Source organism: Strix uralensis, chromosome Z (assembly GCF_047716275.1).
Source record: "Strix uralensis isolate ZFMK-TIS-50842 chromosome Z, bStrUra1, whole genome shotgun sequence".
Classification (NCBI taxonomy): domain Eukaryota; kingdom Metazoa; phylum Chordata; class Aves; order Strigiformes; family Strigidae; genus Strix; species Strix uralensis.
This window is the reverse complement of record NC_134012.1, coordinates 64,442,682-64,462,796: the sequence shown is the minus strand read 5'-3', so window position 1 is coordinate 64,462,796 and position 20,115 is coordinate 64,442,682. Positions and strand designations below refer to the sequence as shown.

General features: G+C 44.0%; 1 protein-coding gene across 3 annotated transcripts in view; it reads right to left on the bottom strand.

Annotated features, from left to right (window-relative positions):
• Positions 1–14,424, bottom strand: part of CPLX1 (complexin 1) — a 122,271-nt gene extending 107,847 nt beyond the window's left edge. Inside the window, exons 1-2 of one of the 3 annotated variants that reach the window (XM_074855094.1) lie at positions 14,244–14,424; positions 13,201–13,304 (exon numbers count right to left, since the gene is read on the bottom strand). In XM_074855094.1, the coding sequence (XP_074711195.1) occupies positions 13,201–13,231 (31 nt within the window). In that variant the 5' untranslated portion in view covers positions 13,232–13,304; positions 14,244–14,424. Of the gene's footprint in view, positions 1–13,200; positions 13,305–14,206 lie in introns of all 3 variants that reach the window. The other 2 variants (XM_074855096.1, XM_074855095.1) reach the window with 2 other exon arrangements.
• Between the last annotated feature and the right edge of the window lie 5,691 nt (positions 14,425–20,115).

Here is a 20,115-nt window from a genome sequence, read left to right as displayed (position 1 = left end):
GCCCTGGGTTTCACTCGTTATCCAGAGCTTGTCTCTATGGGGCTAGATTAGCTCAATTGCTTTCTGTTATTTAGAACTAATTTTTTTAGCACATAAAAAGGACCTAGTCTTCTACAGTACAAAGCAAAATACACACTAAAGTGAGCCCTACATAAATATCAGACAAAATAACCATGTAAGAACCAATAACAAGACAGCATGTCTACAACTGAAAAAAATAGTAAGTGTTCTTAAATCAGGGTGGCCAATTCACAATAGTTGGCTGGAGTTAAAACATCACTGAAGCTGACACACTCTGTATTTAACCCAGGGAGAGGATTCAAGATGTGAAGCCACAGTTAAAACTGTAGCAGCTTTGTCTTCACTTTAGCCAGTGTGGAAGCAGAACGTTCTTGTCTGTGGTGGTGATCAAGAGAATGTGTTTTACCCACCTATTTTAAGTCTTAGCGCAGCTGCCAGCAGAGCAGGAACGCATGTATACTGTCTTAGAAGAGAGGAACTGAAGTCCAGGCAAAACTAGTACCACCTAAAAAGTTTTACCAGGTGACAGTTAAAAAGCAAAACCAGAAGTCCCAATCAAGCAAGTCATAGTCTCCGTGACAGGAGAACTCGGGCCACATGACCAGAAAAGGAAGCACTTTGACATGGTTTTCAGAGAGATATGAATTGCACTGGGATCTCTGCCTGTCAGAGTGCTCGCTGGCAATACAACAAGATGCACAGTCAGCAGAAAAGGATGGTACGTTCCTCTTCTCTTTCAGAAGTGAACATCTTGCTATAGCAGTGATCTGGTGTCCTATCATCTGCCTGTGTGCCTTTGCTGAAGGGTTTCCTCTGCCCTTTGTGTAGGCACTCTAAAGTAATCTGGCAGTTTTAAGTAGATTTGGGTGGAAAGTTACCACCATGGGGACAGAGCCTCACAATGCTACAAGAGACATCTGAGCCCAAGGGATTCAGTCCTGCATATAAAGCATGCCTCTTTTCCTGGGTGCTAATCCAGCATAAGACCACCCTCCTGAAGTGCCTACCGAGGTGGAGATTTAAGACATATTGGAATGTGAGCCTGAGTTCAGGATATTGCCAGGGTAGAGAGCAGGAACATAAAATGATGAGCATAAACTGAGTCTAACAATCTGCCATCACAATTAAAATAGTAAACATTGGTACTAAAACAGACAGAATAGCTTGTTCTCAGGCAACTGTTCAAAACTGGGAGGAGATTCGAGGGAAACACCTAGTTCTGCAATTATTTACTTCTCAACTGTAGCCTAAAACTAACATGAACAAATGCACTGAAAACAGCTGTTTCCATGCAAACTGCAGGTAGAAGTTACCATGGAGGGAATTTCAAGCTATGATTGTTATGTGAAACTCAAAATCTCTGCTTTGGCTGAAATACCACAGTTGGAAAAATATCCAGTGTAACTGTGTAACTTGCTTTATTCATAAGCAACCTGACCAGCTATACCAGAAATTACTTTGCAAATCTACCAAGTCCTTTCAAATAAAATAACTTTGTCTTTGACAGTTGACTTCAGATGATCCTTGGAGCAGTGAGATGATATAGCTGGCAGACTTTTCCTCCTCTCATATGGACAAAACAGGGTCAAAAAGCTTTCAGAAAAGTGAAAATTAGCCACAGCTCTTGGACAACCTCCCCCAGAGGGGCACACTGCTGGTTCCCACTGAGCTGGGCTAGATCCCTGGACCCCATCAGAGACTATCACATATTGTAACAACATCAAAATTGAGTGTAAAAACTAAATCTCTTTTAAAGACAATTTTGTTATTACGTGTGGTGGTTTAGCCCCTGCCGGGGTCTGAGACCACGCGGCCGCTGCCCCTCCCCCACAAAGGGAGTGAAATACAAAGACCCGAGACTGAAATAAGGAAAGGTTTAATACAACAATGCAATAGCAACACAACCAACAACAACAATAACAATAACAGTAATAGTGACAGCAATGAACAGAGCAAAATAGCTACCAAATACAGCAGTTTGAAGCACGATGTACAAAACCACGAGTGCACCGCGCTCCGCGCCAGGAAAATGTGACCTGCCAGGATGTGACGTCCGCATGGTATCTGAATAACCCGGCTAGAGCTCCCCCCCACTGCTGGGGAAACTTAACCCTAGCCTGGTTAAACCAGGACATTATGGACAGTCTTGCAAGTAAAGAGTCAAAGATTTTGTCTGCTTTCCTCTTCTACTAGTCAGAAACACTCTAATTCCTGACTCGAGTGTGTTTATGGCCAGCTTATTCACATTATTCTTTTACCGATACTGTCCTTCATTTAAGTAGCTCTTCCTTCACTGTAGTGTTTACCTTTCTCATGTATTTAGAGAGAGCAGTTATGTCCCTTCTTAACCTTTTCCCTCAGCACTTTTATCTCCATGTAATTACAAATTTCCTTTTTCATGCTCCTTTCAACTTGTCATTGTGCAACTTGGCTGACACGAAGCGGAAATTGGTGATATTTAAACTGTGCAGCAAGAAAAATAGAGGGAAAAGTTGCAATTGTCACAAATGTTTTAAATATACAGAATTGAAAAAAAAAAAAAAAAAAAAAAAAAAAAAAGACTTGGCTATTTCTAATGGAGACTGGAGTTTTTCTAGACACTCTCCCAAGCAGCTTTATTCCCAGCTAGAACTGTGTACAGGAGCAACTGTGTTGATGTGCTGACAGTTAAAAAGGCCTCTGAATATTTTCTCCTTCTCCTCAATTTTTTTTTTGTTTTGCATTTTTTAAATAAAAATTATTTTATTTAATGAAAAAATAAATCTGAAGGAAACTGCAAAGATAAATTGGTTCATTCACAACCAAACATTTCACTCAGTAAGAGCTACACATTCATTCAGGGAAGAGTGGCATGCATAGGTCTAACTCCAGCATAAAGTGGCTGTCATAGATTAAAAATACATCTGTTTGGATATGATGTCTTAGTCTCACATACAGTCTTTTGGGTTTGTGATGAGTCATTCTCTTCTTGATTGCTGAGAAAATTACAAACTATGTGTTTAAATGCTTTTCATGAAAATAAACATGTTTTAGTAAAACCTTTCCAAAGTCCTCTTGCCGATTACAATTTTAGTTAATACATGTATTTTCAGGGAGTTTAATGGACACATACACTTAGGACAGGCACTGGAACAGAGGCCAGGCAGTCCCACACAGTTTCTGCCCCTCCAAGGGGCACGCAGAAAGTCTCACACTACACGCAATAACATGGAGGGAGGCAGAACGAACAAGAAGGTTTCATTGCCAATATCAAGTTAAGGACAAACTTTCAAGTCCATTGAGTATGCAAGTTCAGCTCTGCCAAGCACCAAGAAGCAGGAGTGACAGGAGTAAAAAAAGAATGCTATTCCTTTTCCATGAACAGAAGGGCAGTGTTCAGGTGCCCATGAGTCACACTTGACTCTGTCCTGCTCTTGGGATAATGGAGTCACATACTGCTTCCCATGCAAGGGAACTGTGAGAGACACCATCTAACCTAGAGAGCAAGCGACCTTCTCGTGAACACCCAGGGTTCCCCTACAGTCAAGGCCAGCAGCGGTAACAACCATCTTCCACTCAGTTACCTTAAACACAAGGTTCAAATTCCTTTTCCACTGGTCACCTTTGCCTGTGCTTGTCAGCAAAAGGAAGAGGTGGACCCAGGGACACAGACACATGGCAGTTCATCTATCTGCCAACTTAAGCACTGACACACATTTCTTTGTCATCCATTTTCCTTTTAATGTTTTCTGCTTTGCCCTTCATTGCTCCCATTCTCTCAGAAGAGAATTATCAAAACAGGTCTACCATTCCAGACTTGGATTTCTTTGTTTCTTTACTTATTTACCATAGAAGATAATTCACAGTCATTTGAATTCCAAATTTCTGTTGATGCTGCATGTTTGACATTCCTTCAAGGTCAGTACCACTGCAATAAGCCACAAGACTCAAATCATGCTGCGAAACCACAAGTAGCTGCTAAACAGCTTCATTCTTGTAAGCAATGACAAATTAAAATTGTAAAAATATGCACACCAAAGTCAGCAGATTAAATTTATGATTTGTATTAATGCATTTCTGCAGTGACAGCATCCACTCAATTTGAAATCAGCTCATTTAAAACTGCAGAGGGAAAAAAAAATTCTCAAATTGCATGGTATGATCATTGATTTGTCCCTAGTAGAGAGACACAATTTGTTGAAGGTATTTTGTTTCTAATATGCACTGTGTTTTGTACCAGTGATAGGAAGATCACTAGTAACCTTTGTCATGTCTGTAACTGCAGCTGTTACCCTTCAGCTCAACACCCTGTGGAAATTCTCAGCCTTCTCAGCAAAGCGCTTATATCCTTTGAGACATGTTCTCCAGCCACTAAAGCCAACCTGCAAGAAACAGAACTGACTACATCCAAGCTCTCACAATCAAGCTGTATGTGAGAATATAAGACAGCAACCAACAAACTTCTCAAAACCATAACTTATCATATGTTTAAGGTTCTGTGTAGCCTTGAGCAAGCACTCAATTTCAGCATATGGAATGAGTATACAAAGGCAATGCAGAGTTGCAACCTCCCAACAACAAAAGACCAAGACTAAGGCAGAATGCTCTCTGCTCCACCACTGAAAGAGAAGAGTCAGAGAGCTTGGAAGAGCCTCAGCATGCTGCATCTGCAGCTGTTGGAAGTGGGAGTAGAACTTCTGCATCTTTGAGGCACTAATGTCCCATAGTCTCCCCTTTACAAACCATATTCCCTCTCCAAGGGCCTGAAGAGGAGAACACTAGCACCTGTATCTGTCTGACTCTCACCAGCCTCTATTCCCTCTCCTTTGTCTCTGAGGACTATCACGTAATCTCCTTCAAAGAGAGGACCATGATGTTCAAACAGAAGAGCATGCATTTGCATGTAGCCTTCTGACACGAGACAAATCAGCGACAACACACTAGACATCTGTCCCTTTTTTCTTTCAGCCTTTCCTGCTTACTTGCCATTCCTGTTCCAGAGCTCCTCAACAATTCAATGGCCTTCAAAAACTGATGCAGATTTCATACTGCAACTTCCCATGCAAACATGTTGCTGCTAGACTGGATTTTACTATTGTTGGCCTTGGGGGAGCTCCAGAATGAAAAAGACATTCCTGTCCTCCATAAGGGCAGGGTGCCTGTCTTCCCGTAAGAATTGAAAGCCTTTGCAAAAATTACTTCGGCCTTTTGGAGCCCTGTACATTACTGCAGTGCTAACACACACAAACAGTCCATAGACTCTCAACTTAACTCAGCAACATTTCTAAACCCATGTAGCCCTCATGAATTTGAGTTCATAGATTTATCTTCACTTCTAATCAAAGCACAAAGCCCTCCCATGTACATTAGCATTCATATACACCAGCCTTCTTCAATGGCTGTCCGTTTGCTAGCACATGAACAAGTGAATAGGTATCCACAGTGAACAGCTGAACTACAGTCTGAACTTCCCTCTCCCCAAGGACCAACCAAAGGCAAGTCAGTAGCTTTTATTTTCAGAGTTCCATTTCACCAGGAAGGTCTGAATAACTGTAATGGATCATGCACTAGACTCCTGCCCAGCTCCAAATCCACTGCTGCAGATAGTATTTCCTATGCAACACAAGTTAAAAATTCAGCACTGACAAATTCTATTTGTGCCAAGAGCATGCAGCTGTCATGAAACCACCACTTTTCTCTGCCTCCATTGATACCAGGGGACTGGAACCAAAAACTCATTTGTAAAACAAACTTTTTTTGTAATACATAACAAAATGTAAGCTTCTCAGTTTAGATGCCCTAACAGTAGATAACAGGATGCTTCAGTGTCTGGACAAAGAAAATTGTGGCTTTGAACAAGTCCAGGCTGGACTCTATTTTGGCAATCAGCCTCCAGGAAAAGTGAGCATGCATGGAGTAAGGGTTCATCAAAAGGACACAGTAAGGAAGACCATAATTCGCCACTAGAGACCACCAGAGGACCACCAACTCATTTAGATTAATGGAAGTGAGCATGCACAAAGTACTAATGCATATGTTAATTAGTTCTAGGAAAAGTATGACTATATTTATGGTTTCGTGGAAATTTAATGAATATGAATAAATTGCTTTCAATATAAGCTGTGTAGTGTTAGGAGTCAGCACGCTCACCTTTGCGAAATTACTAGCGTGTGCGCTCACTGCTGCAATAAAGAATGCTTGCTTTCCAAAACTCCAAAACAAGTCTTAGAGAGTTTCTTCAACCGGCTCTTTGGTATCACTTTCAGAACCAACTTCAGTTATGAAAAATGCAAAAAAAAAAAGAAAAGCCAGAAAGATTTAGGTGTACAACAACAGATGTTAAAACAAAAAGCAAGCAGAACTTCCTTCAAAGTGGACAGAGAATCAGAGAAAACATCTTCTGTTCTGCTATGAAGAAATCCTAGACAAACTCCTTAATGTATGTGAAATTTCCTTATTTCTCCCTCTCTCTCACCCCTCTAAGAGAGCAAACTTTCTGCTTATCCATGTCACTCCACTCCAAGCAGGCACTCCAAGCAGGCTCTGGGCAAGCAGATCCTCAGCAGGAGAAATCTTAGTTAAGCTCTGTGTCATACCTCTACAATCAGCAGGCGGAAGGTTGCTCATTTCCTCCAAGGATACTAAATAAATACACTCTGCTCTCAATGCCTGCTTACAAATAATAAAACGTGAGTAAGATCCCAGCAGACAAAAGTGACAACATTTGTATGATTTTAACAACAGGCCCAGAGGCAAGCAAATATAAAAGGAAGGTTTCTCAAGAAAGGCACAGGAAGAAAGGACCTGGACAGTTTTCCTCCTCCTGGTCTGGATCATGGATGGAATAAATCAGCTGACCCTCACTGTCATTGTTTCCCTGGTATCATCTCCACAATCAACAATTTGCTTCCTTGGAAGACATCTTGTTCCTTGGTTTTAATGGGAATTCTTGAAGAACAAACTAAGCCCTACAGGTTACCGTTGGAGGATCTGGCATCAAATAAATGAACAAAGAAGATCCAAGGCTGTATAGATTAATCAGCCTTGAACAGCTATAGAACCTATGTTTGTTTCATTTTTCTGGAAGTACTGAGACACCTGCATGGGATTTTCCTTTCTGTCCTTGTCTTGACAACAGACATCATGATGCCACTCAATCCAATTTTTTGAAGAAAATCTCTTTGCCAGCAGTACACATTAGGGGGAAAAAAAAGGCCTATAAAACCATTTCTTGTGAAAATGTAACTGTCAGATATCAATGCTACCTCTTAATATTCAAAAGATCATTAAAATGTATATACTCAAAGCATCAGACAGAGAAAAAAGCACCCAGAAGATAACAGATGAACAAACAACCGTACTACAAACCGAGACTGCAAAATTCCTCTTACAGTCTTAGTCACATAGGAATTTATAGAGTAGAATAGCATAGTTCAGTGGAAGGGACCTACAACAATCATCTAGTCCAACCGCTTGACCATTTTAGGGCTAAACAAAAATTAAAGCATGTTATTAAGGGCATTGTCCAAATGTCTCTAAACACTGACAAGCTTGGGGCATCGACCACTTCTCCAGGAAGCCTGTTCTAGTGTTTGATCACCCTCCCAGTAAAGAAGTGTTTCCTAATGTCAAGTCTGAACCTTCCCTGACACAGCTTTGAATCATTCCCACACATCCTGATACTGGATCCCAGGGAGAAGAGATCAGCACTGCCCTCTCCACTTCACCTCCTCAGGAAGCAGTAGACAGCAATGAGGTCCCCCCTCAGACTCCTCAACTAGACTAACCCAGAGTCCTTAGCTGCTCTTCATAAGACATGCCTTCCAGTCCTTTCACCAATTTTGTTGCTCCCCTCTGGATACATTCAAGTACCTTAACATCCTTCTTAAATTGTGGGGCCCAGAATTGCACACAATATTGGCATAAGTTATCTGAGAACAAAGGTGGATAGTGTCCCAAGATCTGCCACATGCTACAGTAGGGTGGAGATCTCCTCTCTCATCTCACATTCTCCAGTCTTTGTGATCTAGAAGCATCTGACTGCAAAATGAAAGACGTCATGTGGTTTCAAGGATTACAGGCAAAACAGGTTTCAACAATTACAGGCAAAAGAGGCCCCAGAAGTAAACAACAGCACTCATTGTTGGCACTACAACTTGCAGTTCTGCATTACAGTTTCTGTCCTGCTCCAGGACTTCATACATTAACATAAGCAGTGGAGCACACTCTAGCTGATGCATGAGGGCCCAGAGCAGGAAAGAAGCTCAGCAGAAAACTGCAAATGCAAGAAACAAGAAGGTGAATTGGAGGTGGAAAAGGCAGAAACCATTGTGTTTATTTCACTGTCTGTTCCACCTTGGACAGGTCTATATTGCCTCTAACCACACTCAATCTCACCGATTTCTCCAGGCGAAAATCGAGGACTTAATACCCACATCACAAAGAAGTAAAGTGAGGCAAATTCAGCAGCAAAATATACACACAGAAGGCTGCTGCTAAGGTGCTGTTAAACACTAGTACGGTTTCCATTCAGGCTTATCTGGCATTCACACACATTCACATCTTCACTAATGTAAGCTTAGCAGAGGGACTGCTTTTTCAGAGCTTACGGACAGTGACTTAAATCTCGTTATCTTCAGAAGGGTTTAAATCCCTGCCTACCTTCAAGAAGAGGACTCCCTCTATACTGTTTTGTGGTATACCTAGCTGAACCAAAGTTGCCGATAAGAGACATAAAGTAGGCAGTCCCCCCTGCTGATGTATTCTAGATGGCAATCTGGTTGCATTTGTCTTCTGTCTACAGTATTTTAAGAATCCTTATGAAGCAAAACAAGTTTCCACTGAATCTTTACAGATAAAGAAGAGAATGCCAAGTAGCAGTCCTCACTCTAAGCTGCTGTCAATAAAACAGAAAATCATGCAACATCAACAGGGCCCAGTGAATTTGTGTCCAGAAACTCAAATGAACCCTTTCTCCTGATGGGCCTTGCATTGCACAATGAATTCAAGGGGTACTGGTAGCATGAAGAAGAAATTTAGGCAGTAATGTTCATCTGCATAATTATATATGAAATGAGCTACATCCACAGGCTGACATTAGGATGTCACTACTTAAGGCAGGCATCCCAGCTACACATTTCTCCTATCTGTGACAATAAAAGGAGCGCATTAAAAGGGCTCTGCACAACACCATATAATACAGAGTTAGAGCTTTTGCATGTTCTCTATATCCTATTTTTACAGCATTCTGGTCTGCACAATGCTAGGTGCTGTAAGAAATCTCTCTTTCTTCAACCACATCATTATCCCACCTCAGACAAATCCTCCTCACCTTCGCATGGACTTTCCCCTTCTCCTTTTCCGTGTGAAAATGCCTAAGACTCTTGGCCTTCAAGTCATACACCTTGGTCATGACAACAGTGTTCCAGAGTTCTGACCTGGCTTGGTAAAGAGCACTCCTAATGTAAAACGCAATCATGAAATCACTCTGGTTGTCTTCATTTAGTGAACTATGACAGGAATAGCAAAGCAACCAATCATCCTGGCTACACACCTATGTCAATGTCTGCTGGTATGGCAGGGTCAGAGGTAAAAAATATCCCTTTGCTGTCTCTGTTACTTCTGTGGAAGAAGAAGCAGCAATTTTAAGTCTCTAGGATTCCTCTTGCTATTTTCTCCTTATTGTCCTACACAACTAATCAGCATCATGACTGCATTTCAGTGGCTTCTGTCACTGTCAGACAATAAATGGAGTGACTTTCACACAAGGTGCTGAAAGGTCTGAAGAGCACAGAAAAAGTCACAGAGCAAATTGGCCAAATATGCTAATATTTTCTACTGCTTTTCCTGGATCCCTACTGCTAATGAAAGAATCAAGCATTTTACCTTGAAGAGTTCAGGGATTTGCAAAGACACATTTCAAGCTCGTCAGCCACCAGGCAAGCACTCTGCTGCCAACATTAGCAGCAAAATCCCAATGCTGGCAGCACAGAGAGATGGCCTTCTACTGCACAGAAAGAGCAGGCTTCTGCAGACCCCCTTTAACAACACGTCAGAGGAAGAACACATTCTACTTCAGCAATACAATAACCTGCCAAACTGATTTCACAAAACCTAAATCCGCTAGTTGCACAGACTTCCAAACAAAGCAACTCTACAGACATAACTGCTTCTCCTTGCTTGCTTAACTTAGCTCACCTACCTTTCAAAATACCTTGCTGCCTTCTTCCCCTCTGACTGACAAAACTCCAAGGAAAAACAAATCTGATTATCCTGTACCATTAGAAACAAAGGAAATGTCTTCAAGGATTACTTCAAAGGCAGTGGGAAAACTCCCACATAAGTGTTCTGCTAAGGGTACTGTTTATTGTTAATTAAGCAGAGAGTGAGATCTCCTCTTCCTCAATAAGGTGAGTGAGGAGGTGGGAGAGCAATGATATTCTCCTTCCAGTACCTCCTCTGATCACTCCAGTATGATGAAACCTGGACACAAAGTCCTCATATGCTTCAGAGCCCTGCAAAGCCCTGTCCAGCAGGAAAAAGGCAAAAGCATCCCACCAGCAAACAGTTCTCAGATCCAGGCTCTTAACTACCATAAGCTCTGGCCTAGCCCCACTTTGGTGCTGGATGCTGGGAAGAGAAGATGTCATGCCCATACTGCTGAGATAAGGAAACCCAGTTCGCCTTTGTGAGGTGTCCCCAGCTAAGATAGTGAAAGGGTTAAGCTATCATAGCTGTAGGTGGTCTGCAAGCAATACCTAGAGCAAGTCTGATTCTTTGTAAACTGGAGGGGACCTTACTGGCAAAATTGCAATTTTCTTTTTTTTTTTTCTTTCTTCCAGCAGTGCCTGAAGACATTGTGAGGATGGGATAAGAACATTTGCATCATTCAAAAAATCCCAAGCAGACAGCAAAATTAATTCAAAGGTGATTTGGTAAAAGCTACATTAAACTAAAATCAAAGAGCCGTGAAACCCACAGGAAGATCTCCCTGAAAGTGGGGACAATAAAAAAGCTCACTAGGACATCACACCAAGTATCCTAGCCAAAGCAAGCTTGGCACCCACCAGAGGTTTGGTGCGTTGCTCAGTTTGGGCATCTCCCTCTGGATGTCAGAACTGGCTGACAAAAAGGGTTCTGGCCCCATAACTAATGAAACAAACTGTAACCTTTAGTCCTTGCCTTGCTGTGCCAGTGCAGCCAGACTGCATGCTTAGATCAGCTCGGGCTTTAACTCCAGTGGGAAACAAGTGTCCAAAACCACCTTTACTTTCCATGTTATATTTGCCCTAGGAAATCCTGTTTTTCCTCTTTGAAATTATTTCTAATTTACAAATAAGTCTCTGCTTAATGAATTAAGATTTCCTGGATTTTACCACTCTGCAGAGACTTCTCCTTTATTGAGTAAGTGAGCAAGTTCCAGACACATTTTGCTAATCCATTAAGCCAACTGGCAGAAGAGCTGGTGCACTGGGCAGCATCTTGACAGACATCAGAAACTCAGGCTTCACCATAAGATGCTTTTTAAATTTGCCTTTTCAACAACTCCTATTATAATGCAAATCCTGACCCTGGCATGCAACATTATTTTAGAATTAATATCTGCCCAGAGTAAGCATGGGCAGACACTGCTTCCAACTCAGGTTAGTCACTAAACTGTAAGAATGCATCTCAGCTGTTACTCCTTTGCTGTAACCCTCCGCCCCCTGCCTTTAACTGCAGTTTTAAGCAGTTATTTCCCTTTAATGGATTCACAGGTCTTCAGCTGCAGTGACTATATATTTGCAGGTACACTTGCTCATTTCTATGCAAGCAACCTTATTCACGCCATAGCAAACAGTGCAAAATCTGCTCTTCTCAAAACTATTCCTCCTCATAACAGGAACTGAAGAGTAATGAAATGTAACGCTGCTACCACTGCTACTGTTGTCTTCTCACATCGATATCTTTGTATCTAGCTATTTTGTGCAATCAAATTAGACCCTGTCTTCTCCAGTTTGATCATCCCATTTTAAACACCCCAACTAAAACTTGAGTTGCTTGCTCTATTCTTACCTGAGAATTTTGCTCCCTTGATGAAAAAAAAAAAAAAAAAAAAAAAAAAAGAAAACAAAATAGTTCCTTTGTTTTCAGTGATGAAAATCATGTTTCCATGCTATGGGAAAGAGTCCTCCAGTAAAGGTTGAAGCTGCATACGACATCAGTAACACCATGCATGAACCGTTCCCACAGTCCTATGACGCTACAGTTTCTCCAAAGGAAAATGAATGGAAAACACACACATGAGATAAAGTACAAAAGAGAATGATTGGAACCACCTCATTGATTTCCTCTGAGGCCAGCTATTCCAGTCCCCAACAACTGCCAGCATTCAGCATCATCTCAGTGACAGACTCGTTTTGACGGAATGTTCAGGCCAAGCAGCCCAGAAAGGCAGGATAACTGTGGCAAAATGAAGGAATCTTATTCCCAAATAATTCTCTGTTGTTTTCAATTTCATCCCCCCCCACACCACTGCCTTCTCTATTTCCCACCATTAGGTTAAAACAACTCATCACACATGGAAGGAAATATATTGAATCCATATAAAAGGTTGGCCTCAAATCCAGGTAGAGTGTGGGGGAATACTTTAATACCATTTCCCTGCTTATTGCAGCAATATTCTTATTAAAAATAACTCTCCAAATACCAGGTACAAAAATGTCTTCACTGGCCATTTTTTGGTGAAGGTCTGGCCAACATTTAGGGAGAGGATGAAAAGGGGGCTCATACACATACATAAAGTGTTATTCTTTGTTTGGGTTTACTCTGGTTAAACCCATCTGCAGCCTTTGTAATACTTGCCTCAGAGGCATGGCATGAAGCAAAGTAAGACGTGTGCACTGTACAGCAGGATATGTAGCCAGCTGGTAGGGTGCCAGATTAGGCATGACCCAGGGCCTGCACACCTTGTGTGGGAAATCTCTTCCCCTCACATGGGGCTTTGGTCTCTGCTTGTTGCTGCCCTCTCCTGCTCAGACTCTCCAAACACTTGCCTCTGAGATCATGAATCAGTGACAGGCATGCTCTTCCGGGTCCCCAAACAGTTCATCCAACTGCAGGACCCTACCAGTGATCTCATAGCAGTCCATTATCTCTCTTGCCAAATGCAAAGAGGAGGGAGGGGAGGGATGTAAGGCCCCTCATGTGCTAACCACTTACCTCCCAGAGCTTGTTTCATAACAAAATCCATGGTGATGGCTTAGAGGTGGTGTCTCACCTTCACACCTCACATGCACAGAGACCAGGAATCCTTAGAGGGCAGCCTGCAAAGACGCACAATCAAAAGAGCAATGGTGTCTCTAAGAGAAAAGACTGATGCCTGGTCTTTCTCAGCTATCTCACCACAGCTTTCCTCCCCTTGTCTGAGTGTAGGCAAGTTTTCAACCCCCCATCCCTGCAGACCCTGGCTTTGCCAGACAAGGCACCTGGGAAGCAGACCTGCACGCTGGCAGGCAGGGAACGGGTGGGAGGAGAAGGAGGAGGTAAGGGGACACTGTGGTTCCCCCAGGCAGGGCAGGTGGCCGGCAATGAGTCTGGAGGAGCAGTGCGATTCTCCTCGCAGCTTGTCTCCTGCAGACGGGCAGGAAGGTGTTAAACCTTTGAACTTTCCCCGCCTGCCTCTGGCCCTCTCAGTTTTTGGAGGGCTGGCTCCGGAGTGGCAGCTCAGCCGGGGACCGCCGAGGGGGCATTTGAAGGTGAAGCGCTCGGCAAGTGCGCAGGAGGGCAAGCAACGGAAGCTGGGCTACTTGGGTGCGGATGCAGCCCGGGGGGCGGGATACAGAGTATGGATGCGAGGCAGGATTCCCAACCCTACTCCCTCAGAAACCTCACCCGGAAAGCCCCCAGTGCAGTGCCAGCGAGGACTGCATCTCCTCCGGAAGAACCGGGACGGTTCAAGGTTGACACCGGTCAGCCCCAGGCGCAGCAGCTCAGCCGCGCAGGGTGCTCCCTCCCTCTGCTGGCCCCGGCCGCGGGGAGCATCTGGCTAGGCGCCGGGGCAGTATGCCACCGCGCGCCCAGCACCGGCTCCGCGTCACAGTCGTGCCGTGGGGCTGCGTGGCCTGCCAGCACCTGGGAGGACGAGGGCTTCCCCCCATCCCTGTGTGCCCACACTCCACCTCTCCTCACTGCCCTTCCGCACGCCGGCCGGCACGGCACGGCTCACCCGCCCCGGCGCGGCTCACCCGCCCCGGCGCCGGTACCTCGCTGGACAGCGGGCGCTGTGCTGATCTGTGTTGTGCCGGGCCGGAGGCAGGTGGCTGCGACGGCGGCTTCTCTCCTTTCAGCACCGCTCCTAGAGGCTCCGGCCAGCGCCCATGTGCCTGTGGGCTGCCGAGGAAGTTGCAGGCTGCGGTGAGAGAGAATGATCCCAGAGCTTCTCCGTACTTTTCCCCCGCGCCCCTCTTTTTATCACAGGATTTCCGGACCATCCCACCGACACGGTCCCTCCTTCCTCCTCCCCCCGTTGCGGGAGCTAGACTCTCTCCCTCCCTCTGCCTCCAGCCACCCCGCCCCTTCCCTGCACCTCCCTCGCCCCTCGATGCTCGCCGCGGAGGAGGCTTCCAGCTCTCTCCAACCCCTCGGAGGGCTGCCTGTATTTGTATGCATGTCTCCCACCCCATCCCCGGCTGACTGCAGCAGCCTGGTGTCCTTGCGCTTTGCCGTGGGGAAAGGAGAGGAGGTTGTCAGCCCGCTGTTGCATTTTTCAATTGCTTCCTTATATCTCCTCGGGAGTCAATGTGTGTGTGCCAGGGGAAATCTCTGCAAATACGGCTTCCTGAAAAAGAGGGATGGTGGCAGAGCGATACACGTCCTCTGTTCTGGGTCCTTCCTGGAGATGCCCTCTTATCTCCTAGGTCTGTGAAGGAGTTGGAGAGGCAAGTAAGAAGATAGAGAGGGAGCAGAGCTTTCTCCTCCCTCCTTCTTCGCCTCGGATTTTGCTATGGCCGGAGAAGCCGGCTGCTCGGTTCAGTTCTCTCGCTATCCAGCGGTGTTTACAGCCCAGGAGGAGACGGGGGTGGGGGAAAAAGGAAAGTCTGTTGCCGGTTGAAGGGCACGAGTGCAGCGATCCATTCGTTGTTCAGCCCGGATTCGGGATGGCATCTGAAGGTGAGGAGGAAGGAGCTGCGTGCGGTGCTAGCGCTACGTGGCAAAATAGAACAACACCCCCTCACGGCACCGACATCCACTTTTAGCGATGCCGACAGCCGTCTTGGGGCTGTGTGAGGAGGGGACGTGCAGTGCTGCTAATCCGTGTGTCTGTCGCAATCAGGAGAGATGGGACAGCAACCCCCAAAGCAACAGATACCGGACTAAAAGGCGGAGAGAGGAGGCGATGGAATGGTGCTGGCAGAACGAGAACTCGATGGGGGAGACCTGCGGCGCTGGCATCCTGGGGTGGCACTGGCACTGCCCGTCGTCTGAGGGTCAGGGCGGCCGGGGCTGCACCTGGCACCGCGTTGAAGGGCATGGTGGTCCATCAGGCACGGCAGGCAAACCGGTCCCTCTCGGAGCAGCGATGCCGGCCACCGGGCTCTGCAACCTGCAAAGCTCTCGGGTGCCAGTTGGAGATGTGAAAGGGTATGCTCCTACCCTCAGGACAGCGTCCACCCACCTGGGTCTGCCTCGGTGCTCCATGCCTGTCAGCGTTTAAGACACAATTGAATAATGCCATTAATAACATGCTTTAATTTTTGGTCAGCCTGAAGTGGTCAGGCAGCTGGACTAGAGGATCACTGTAAGTCCCTTCAACTGAACTATTCTATTCTATTCTATTCTATTCTATTCTATTCTATTCTATTCTATTCTATTCTATTCTATTCTATTCTATTCTATTCTATTCTATTCTATTCTATTCTAATTCTATTCTGTCTAGTCTAGTCTAGTCTATAGAGCTCCCAGAAAGCCACTTTTACAACAGGCACTAGTATCAGCCTAGGAAGCTCAGCTGGGTAGACATGTGCTGCACTTCTACTAAGAAACTTCATAAAGGAAAAATTAATACCAATTCCACACCCCACCCCACCCCCCCTCCCCGGGCCACATACCAACCTGGGGAGATAATTACAGCTGATGGCAGTACTTAAGAACATTAAGACGCCCCTTTGAGGAGCCTGGCTCGTTTGTAACAGTCCATCATCTGGGAGCACAATAATAGAATTGCACACCCATCAATTTCTTGGCAAATGGTCGGAACACCTCATTGTCCAAGCTAGGCCAGAGTGATAAGTATATGACTAAAGTCAATTATCTTGGACCTTACAAACATTGGCTCCAAGTGAGACCCTTTGAGCTCTCCTGGACTGCAGCGGGCCTGTGACCAGCATCTCCCCTGAGCTGGGACGTCTCTCAGACATTAACTCCTCGAGGACAGCAACAAATCTCAGAAATAGCAATGTTTTCTCATCAGATCAAGGGATAGGGATTGGTATTTGTACGTGGGATTTATCCCAGCACCATGGACAGAGCAGAACTGCCGTACACACTGAGGCTACCGCTGACACCCAGAATTCCCCAAATACCAAAGCCAGTTCTTAGTTCGGTTTGTACTGCCTGACATATACCTGCTCCTGGTTGTGGGAACAGGTTTATTCTTCCTTTACAGAACCAGAAGAATAGGAATCCGCTCTGTAATCGTGCCTGGTGCAGATGACGAAAACAGAAAACAGAAAAAACATCTCCTTCATGGAACTTTGTCCATGGAACTCAGACTCCTTGGCCACCAGCTGAGAATCTGTGCATTTACTGATGTCTATGTAAGAAGGTGGAGTAAGCCAATAATCGGTTTTGGCCACATTTTCCATAAAAAGATGGATATTCATGTCTCCAAAAGGAAGGAAAGGAGTCTGTTTCCGGGGGGGGGGGGGGGGGGGGGGGGGGGGGGGAAGTAAATTAAATGAGTCAAGATGTTTCATTTCAACATCTTTAAATGCAGTATTTGATTATTCAGTTCCATATGGTGTTTGACTGCTAAACTGAAATCAATGCCATGTAAAAATGATACTGAGAAGAAAGCTCACAAACCAGGTAAGAAAATACTTTGCCAGCATCCCAAAATAAACCTACTTTGTTTCTTCCCCCCCACCCCCCTTTTTTTTTTTGCCATCTTATTATCAACTCACACTGACATAACTGCAGCACTGTTCAGTGCACTGCAGGCAGGTCCTGGACAGCAGCAAGATGATTAGCTTTCAGTCAATACAGCTACTGAACAGAGGAGTCAGACACTTGTTAAGGGCAAATTGTGGACAGCAGTTGCAGTTCCTCCAGTGGTTTTGTCCACTGAACACAAACTGCATGTTTCTGCTTGCTCTTAAGCCATCAATTCAGGCTGTCAAAACATTTCAAAATTCAAACATTGTTGTCTATTCAAAAGCATTGCTTTGTTTCTTGTTGCTCCGTTCAACTTATAGCAGGCTTTAAGTAAGCTGTTTATTTTCCAAACAAATAGAAAAAAATATTCTTTTTAAGAAGTTGGTGTTTCCCTTAAGTGAAAACTGTGAAATGACTTTTCAAATATTTCTGCTAGTTCTGAAGAAAAAAATCACTTCAGATTTCTTGAAGATGACCTTTTTAAGTGTGGTGGTTTAGTCCCTGCCGGGGTCTGTGACCACGCGGCCGCTGCCCCTCCCCCACAAAGGGAGTGAAATACAAAGCCCTGGGGCTGAGATAAGGAGAGGTTTAATACAACAGTGCAACAGATACACAACAAACAACAACAATAACAATAACAGTAACAGTGATAACAATGAACAGAGCAAGATATCTACCAATATAGCAGTGAGAACAGAGCGATGGCATAACACACATGTTAACCAACTGTCACGTTTCCGCGCCTGTGACGTCAGCATGGTATATGAATAACCCGGCTAGAGCTCCCCCGAACTGCTGGGGAAACTTAACCCTATCCTGGCTAAACCAGGACACAGTGAGCATTTGTTGCAGCTATCACAAGATCAAATTCTAGCTGTCTGCACTTATAAAACCTGAAACAAACATGTATTAATTTCCCTGTCTCCATAACATGCAGACACAGGCATGCATATTATATCTTCCTTTTTTGTGAACACAGATGACCAAGCCTTGTTTATGAACAAGTCCCTTGGAAGGCTGCCATTTACAACTTCTAGCTCCTAAGCTGGAGATTTCTTGTCTGTACTCTCCCTTTTCTACTCCCCCTGTTCTTGTAGCTCCATCCCTTTGTTTCCTGTTCTCCAAACAAGCTCTTTGCCTTACTAGACAAATTAAGAGTCCCATCTCAACAGGGCTCTGATTCCTGCACATAAGCATGATGGGGTAAAGGTCCTGTCGCTCTTATCTCCAGAATTTAATGCTCTACATTGTAAGGCTTCTTTGGAAGATAGAAGTTGTCCACAAAGCTGAGAATCCACCTTTATCACTCAGGTGGTCAAATCAGGATGTCTCCATCCAAAGCATATCAAGCGTTTCTTGTGAGATTAGTATTTCAAGTATTTTTGACAAGAATTTTTCCACCAGTAAAAAAGAGTCATCTAAATCGGTGGATTTTATGGAAATGTTTTATAAAGAAGTTTAAAGGCAAACAAACTAAAGAAAATATTTTTACTTTCTTGTATTTGATGCTGTTGAGACATTCTGCTTTGATATGTCAAAAATGCTGCACTTTGACAATGACAAAATAATTTTTTCTGACTCTTTTCTTCTAGCAATACATGTCTGTATCAAAACTAAACACATAATCATATCATACTCTGATATGATTATGATATGATATTTTTCAGATTTTCCATGTCATGGAGAGGGGGAAAAGAGGTCACATTTTTCCTCTTTGCTGCAATTCAGAGTGGAAGCAAGATCCAAAATGTCAAATATACTTTAGAACAGAATTTCCATTTTCCTAGCTAGTTCTGCGCCTCACCTTCTTTTATTACTCTACTTCTTGGCAAAGGAAAGGAACTGAGGGAATCAGCATAATCAGCTGAGACACTAGCTTGATATCAGATGCTGTGGCCTGTACTCCTTTTCCTGCATAAAAAAAGTAGTCCCAAGTTCTGAAGTCAGCTTGGAAGAGAGCTATTCACCTCAGTAGACATAAATTCCCAGCCAGAACAACCGACTTAACTGTTTATTATTTTTAACTTTTAATTAGACATGACAGAATGTGCTCATATCTCTTTAGATACTTCAGATGTTTGTAGAGCAATTACTTTTAAGTGTGATGTGTGATGCTGACAAATTAAGCTGTTACAATATTATGCTGTTTACACTCAGATGTCTCTGAAGAGACCATAATAGTTTGATGCAATCCAACAGCTCAGGAATCCTCACACCTTCCTATTTCAGTCTTGAACTTGCTTTCCACCAGCTCACTTTGATAAGGAACCTAAGCATGTGATAAAGTAATTTTCTAGGCAGAAAGTATTTGCTGAATCAGGATAAGGGAAATAGCAGTATCTGGAAATAAGAAGTCTTTGTAATCTACAAAATATAGACATACATTTCACCTTAGAATGAGAACTTTTTTCCCTCAGTGGAACTGTAAAAAGGAACTTCTAGTGTCATATAAATAAATAAATGTGTCTAGCCAACTTGTTCCCTGCCTTTACTGAAATGATATTTCTTGCACTGGTCCATTCAGTCAACTAACAGCTCCACAAGTCTTGTGGGAATAAGACTACATGCAGGTAGCAATGTTGGACATTCTATCCCTTCAGGCTGCACAAGCAAACACAAGGTCCACCATGCAATGAGGAAACTCAAGTACTAGGGCAGCCACAGCCTTATACAACAGGCTGCTCTTTCATCAGCTTCTCTCCAAGAGTCTCCAAGGACATCAACTACCATCCTTCTTCCTGTTTCATCCTTGTCTTGTCAGTTGATCATATATGTCATAGTCCCTATGATGTTGGATTTTTCCTTCTGATATTTTTTAAGACTTCCTGTCTTCAGTAAGTGCTGCACCCTCCTGACAATACCGTAAGTTTGCATTTCATCTCTCTTGCTCTGAAAGTATCCGCATGTGTGCAAGTCAATGCAAGTGGAGCTAAAATATTGCATCTATTCTTGATTCTTCTCTTATTAGCCTGTCTTTTACAC